Raw genomic sequence first — 6,087 nt, forward strand, 5'->3', positions numbered from 1 at the left:
TATAAAAACTTTCTTTGATCATGGAGCCTAACATTACACGACAATTCTGTGGTTTCTCAGTGAGGTGTGTGAACTACACTGCAGACTGGAGTCTCTGTTAACAGTGACAGCCGAGTAATATTATCAACACGATGAAACTCTTCGTAAAATCATTCTAACATTTGATTGTGTGATCGGTTGTAGTTGACTAATGTATTTCAACTTGCCACCATGACAACAAGCCACAAATTTAGATTACACACAGTCAGTACATATGCATAATAATAAATAGGCTGCATGATCCTATAATAGGTAGTTGCTCCCTCAAATTCTGCTACAGTTCCAGCTCCAGCATATTTTTAAAATATACAACAGAGGAGTGATGAAGCAACGACTATAAGAGGTGGTGGTGATGTGCTGAGTGACACTGGGAGTCAACAATAATTGTGCAAAATATTAATCTAGTGTGGAGTTTCCATGTGGGTCACATATGCATTTATTTACCTGTCTTGTCAGTGTCAAACAGGTCCTCCTGTGAGGACAGGATCTCACAGTCCTGCTGGTCCTGCTCACCGGAGGCCTGAGAGTGCAGCAGGGCCTGGACACTCAGCTGCCTGCCCGACTGACCCGGAGACTCCAGTGAGCTGCTGGAGCTCACCTCCGATCTGGAGGAGGAAAAGAAAAAAAAACTCAGACTACAAGACCAGTTTGTGCAGTCTAATGAAAGTATAATTTAAACATCACATGCAGACGTACCTCACTGCTTTGTTGTCCTGACTCTCTGAAGTCCTGGGGCTGATGTTCTGCTCTGCTGCTGATGAAAAGACGGTTTAAGTTAGACCGACTTTTCAAACCATTTGATGTCAGTCTGAATGCTCTGATCAAGTACTAAATAATGTAACTATAAAAAAACGATTACATCCAACTGTAATGATGCTTCCAGTGGGATTAGGAATTTATTTCTGCTCTAAGCCACACACACACTGTACATGCATGCATTTCACCAGCAGGATCACAGTAGACGGTAAGGCATCGATGGATCCCCTGAAGCAGGCAGAAATGTGTTTTAATCCTCTTTATACTTCATCTATGCATCTTGAGCTGATTTAATAGTTGCCCGGGAGTTAAAACACGAGTGTAAAGGCAACCAAAATACAATAGAGCCACAGACTGACAGATTGCACTGACAGATTGAAAGAAATACCAACATAAAGAGCCTTGATAAGGTGTTCCAAGCGGCTAATTTCCCCATCAATTAGAGCTGTAAAGATGAGTATATTGAAAGAAAACTATGAATGAATGTGGTTCCACACTGCTACAGTCAAGTGATTATATGCCAGTTTACTCTGACACAGCCTGCATACAACCTTTTTGTCACTTTCTAGATCAAAATACTGCCAAACCACACTGGTTTTCTTTACTTTCCACCTTACTAGCTCACTAGCATTAGCGCCAGCTGCAGCACTCAACCACTGGCAGGTGGCTGCATAACATCTTACCGAGTTGCTCTACAGTTGCATGCAGGCTCTATGCAGAGCCTACCCCACAGCCTACAGAAGTGGTCTGCATTTATACTTGTGTGATGGTGTGTTTGCATTGCTTTGCAATCACAATGCCAAAGTGCTGGCTGACGGTGGGGTTGCTATGCCACTGTTCAGTTTAGTTTCTTTGTTTACTTCAAACAATGCTGACTGAAATTGAGTGGATGCTGGAGTTTATAAATAACAGTTACTTTGACTGAGATTACTGCAACACAGAAAAGAAAAAAAGATGTCAGAGAATATGATGTTTGACTACTGAACTGCTGATGAATGCAGAAGGATGGGGAATTTTTTCTTCTTGTCTAACCACTAGGACAGATGGACAAGGAAGCGGATCAATGAATTATTGCAGCCTGCATCATCATAACATCTAGTAGCAATTTTTCCCTGTTACAAGTTTTTTGGGGGTAGTTTTTCCTTACTCTTTTGAGGGCCTACAGGACAGGGGGTGCTGCACACAGTACAGATTATGAAGCTTTCTGATTTGTGGCATTGGGCTATACAAATAAACTTTAATTAGTTACATTTCTGGGGAGGTGCACATCAGGCTACAGCATAGACTATGATGTAGAGTATGTGTAGATTCAATGCAAAAATATAAATCCAACTTTTGACGCACAGTTACGCAGCATTGTACATTAATAAAACTAATAATTAGTTTAAAAAAAATAGTATTTCTGTTGCCGACCGATGAGATTAAAAACAGACAAACTAGATGAATAATTGTGTGCATGCCTAGTTTTTACATCACAAGCCTTCAGTACTCCTTGTCATATTTTATCCAGGTCTCTGAACTCTACTGTACAGATGAATACTATTCTTCTAAAAGTTACTCCCTCATTTGCTGTTTAAATGATGGAGGTGGAGCTAATCACCTTACAAGTCACTCAAAAATCTCCCCGAGGCCTTCAGCTGAGATATGGTGACTTTGAAGGCCAGAGTATGAGATTCACACCATTTTCTATAGGCCCCTGTATTGAAACATCATTTGTTTCTCACTCATTTATGCAGGATCTTTTTTTTATTTGACACCCGTCAGTGAATTCAAATTTAATCTCTTAAATTACCAGGGCCAGACTGCAGCCTTTTAACTTTGGAAACTCAAGATGTGCAGGTCGTGTTCTCTGCATCGATTCAAATGAGATTAAAGGCCTGAATAGCAATGAAATACAAAAAGCATCTATAAATAAAAGCCTTAATACCTAATTTTGTGCGTCTCTCGCTGTCTGGCTGAGGCACGATGTCTTCTTCTTCCTCCTGACTGTTCACCACTTCACCACCCAGATCTTGAGTCTGAGAAAGCTCGAGAAAACCAAACTGAGATGTTCCCTCTGAAACACAGACATATAGATGTCATAACAATTCATAAGACATGAGATAATATTTCATTCCTCAACAGTACTAAAACTGGACGTGGAAGTTACCTTCAGACTGCACACAGTGTGTTGTGGAATCAGCTCCAGACTCCATATCTGCGTCCTCTGGGGAACACCTGAAAGAACAGAAAACAAAAGTAAAAACCCGAAGTCAGTGTCTGACCCTGAACATCATCAATCAGCATAAATGTCAGGTCCACACATACTTTTTCTTGTTCGGAGGAGGGCAAATGTTTAGAACCTGACTCTCTTCCTGGAATTCTGAACTGGGGTTGGCCGCCTCAAGAATACCTGAATAAAGAAAACGGCATTGTTTTGTGCTTATTTTTAAACAGGATAAGTGATACAATATATGTAAATGCTTTTCATGTTATTAGAAAAACACTGACCAGGTTCAGCCTGGTTGTTAGTCTGGGAGCTCTCTGATTGGCTGTCGGTCTGGGAGCATCTGCTTCCTAGTGGGGAGGATATCAGTTCCTGGAAAAGGAAAAATCTTCACTAGTTCCACAAAGCAACAAACAGTAAGACACATCAAATTAATTGCAAAAAAGGGAGGACAGAAAATGTGTTGTGATCAATCAGGTTTCCTTTATTATATTGGTGAGCAAAAGAAGAAATTATTTAGATTTAAAAACCGTTAATGAACAGCAAGGTATCCCTGTCAGTTTAACAAACGTGTTAAAGCCATACAGTTAACAACAAATTACAGACATTCACACTGATTTAAGCAGTGTCTGGTTGCTTTGTCTTAGTCACTACACTCCAGCCTGCAACAAGATTTTTTCATGTTGACAGAAAAAAAGATCTAGGGCTACGAGGACTGTCATTTTTTTATGTTCAAAGCTTCTATTGAAGTTTTTCAATGAAGCTTCAAAAGTCTGTTGTACTATTTTATGACATCAACTACCCATAAAAAAGGAATTAAAAAAGAATCCTTGAAAAAAAAAACCTCAGTTTGAATAAAGTGATTTATTACATTAAATGAGTTTTTTTTATTAGAACTGAAATAGATTTTTTTGTTATTGTGGTTTTATAAACGTAATTCATGGTGCTGTTAGACGGCCCCATTAGAACAGGTACATGCCTCCCTTTGTGTGCAGCAAGAGAACACTTTGAAAATATTGTTTTTCAATAGAAGAAATATGGATTGTGGCAGAATATTTTGTTAGATTAAAAACGTGAATTTTGGCAAAGATTCTTTCTTTTTTCCAATAAATTCTGACTCTTTGACTTTATAAACATTCTGGAGTTATTAGAAATGTTCCATGCAGCTACAACTGGAATTGAATTCTATAGATAATATAATGCTAATAATACTGGTGCTGTCTTTATCTGCAATGTTGCAGAAATGCTGAGTTATAACAGAATGACCAGGCACGCAAAAAAAGGCTGCACAGCATTCAAATGGTGATTTAGAATTTGAATGTCAATGTTATGAACCTCTCTGCTTCCTCACTATTACTAAAGAATCTCAGAGACTGGACGTCTGGGTTGAACACTGTCATCTCACAGCAAGATGGTCAGAACAGCATGCCACCTCAGGCCCTCTGTTTATGGAATTAACGTTCTTCCACATCTATGCACAAATTTAGAGGGCAGCTATCTGAGCTCTGCTTTCCAACCAGAGTCCAGATGTTATGGGAATTGGGATCTCTCAGTTTACAATGAATTTGGTTTGTGAATAGTTCTAGATGTGTTAAACTTGTAGTAGACTGCTGATCTGTCAAAGACAAAAATGAAGATGTCTGGAAACTAAGTGTATGCAGCCCTTATGCCTGGGTGGATGGATGGACTGTTGGATGGATGGATGGAAGAAAACAGATATTTTAACAATACTGCGTTCATTTAAATAACATTATGTGTATATTTAGATTGTATTTTCCACAATTTATTAGCAATTTTCTATTTGTGCTCCTCGACTTGCAGTACTTGATCTTTTTTTTTTTTTTTTTTTTTTCCTCTACTTTCTATGTTTTTTGTCAAGCACCAAAATAACAAGGCAAATTCCTCCTATGTGTAAACCTACTTGGCAGTAAATCTGATTCTGGTCCTAATGAGTACTTTTGCTTTCGATATTTTAAGGACATTAGGCTCACAATATTTCAACTTCATGTGATATTTGACTGCGGGAGTTGTGTTTGTGCTGGTGTATTTTAACACAATGCTATCGACATTTCTACTGAAATAATCAATCTCCCACCAACACTACTGCCCGGTGTTGTTGTCTTATTAAAGCACATACAACAGTGGTAAACCTGCCTCATCATCGCTGAAATGTAAACTATAAACCAGCCCTGGATGTTATAAAGATGTAAGATTAGTGTGCAGCTCACCAGGACCGGGCTGCGGGCGGTGGGCTGCAGGCTGGACAGGCGTCGGGCCAGCAGGGCTCGGTAGCTGCTCTCCGGATCGTCCTCCAAAGCGACACTGTCCGGCTGGGAGTCCTCCACAATAAGACACGGGTTCTCGGGCTGAGGCAGGCTGGAGTCCAGTTCACTTCCTCCGGGATCCATGAGGTCAGGCCGAGGACAGGAGACAGGCTGCTGTTAGCTAGCCAAGCAGCAGTGAAACAACAAGGAAGGCAAGAGGGCAGGCATGTGAGTCTGCAGCCAGTTATTGTTACCTAAGGCTAGTCGGTGTTAGCATGTTAGCTAAAGTTAAAGGCTAGAAGCTAGCGCTCCGCCCAACAACAAAGGGTGTTACAGCCCACTGAAGAGTTAGACTGCTCCGAATAAAGCTGTCAGCACACAAACGGAGCCGTTTATCTGCAATTATAAGTTAGTAAGTTAGTAAAGTATTAATTCGCATTCATTTCTTTATCAAGCTACCGGTTATTTTCTACAGAAAACACACTGCTACACACCCACTTCAGCGAAGCTCCGCTTCTCGCGGCAAAACTCATAGAAAGTGATTTCATTGGTCCACTTGACGTGACGTCACGTGAAAGTTCCGTCAAAAGGTAACTGCAGACCCGCGAAAAATCTCGCGAGTGTGATTATTTTGACAAAAAACATGATTTCCCCGAACCCTAGCCCAGTGATTTATGTTCGTAAAACCTACATTAACCTTAACCACAGCGTCGAAACATTTTAAAACGTAATTAATTTGTACAAAATGCACAATGAAGCGACAACGCGTACAAATATCGCGAGAGTTACGCAAATGTTGGATTCCTTTCTAGACAGGACTGT

General features: G+C 40.2%; 1 protein-coding gene across 2 annotated transcripts in view; it reads right to left on the reverse strand.

The window, feature by feature from the left end:
• Positions 1–5,753, reverse strand: part of tp53bp1 (tumor protein p53 binding protein, 1) — a 28,643-nt gene extending 22,890 nt beyond the window's left edge. The window contains exons 1-7 of one of the 2 annotated variants that reach the window (XM_084724488.1): positions 5,230–5,753; positions 3,286–3,373; positions 3,103–3,187; positions 2,945–3,012; positions 2,723–2,851; positions 736–790; positions 484–644 (exon numbers count right to left, since the gene is read on the reverse strand). In XM_084724488.1, coding sequence (XP_084580614.1) covers positions 484–644; positions 736–790; positions 2,723–2,851; positions 2,945–3,012; positions 3,103–3,187; positions 3,286–3,373; positions 5,230–5,409 — 766 coding nt within the window. In that variant the 5' untranslated portion in view covers positions 5,410–5,753. Of the gene's footprint in view, positions 1–483; positions 645–735; positions 794–2,722; positions 2,852–2,944; positions 3,013–3,102; positions 3,188–3,285; positions 3,374–5,229 lie in introns of both variants that reach the window. The other variant, XM_084724578.1, reaches the window with a different exon arrangement.
• Positions 5,754–6,087: the final 334 nt, after the last annotated feature.

This window comes from Lutjanus erythropterus, chromosome 1 (assembly GCF_056507025.1).
Source record: "Lutjanus erythropterus isolate fLutEry1 chromosome 1, fLutEry1.hap2, whole genome shotgun sequence".
Classification (NCBI taxonomy): Eukaryota; Metazoa; Chordata; class Actinopteri; order Lutjaniformes; family Lutjanidae; genus Lutjanus; species Lutjanus erythropterus.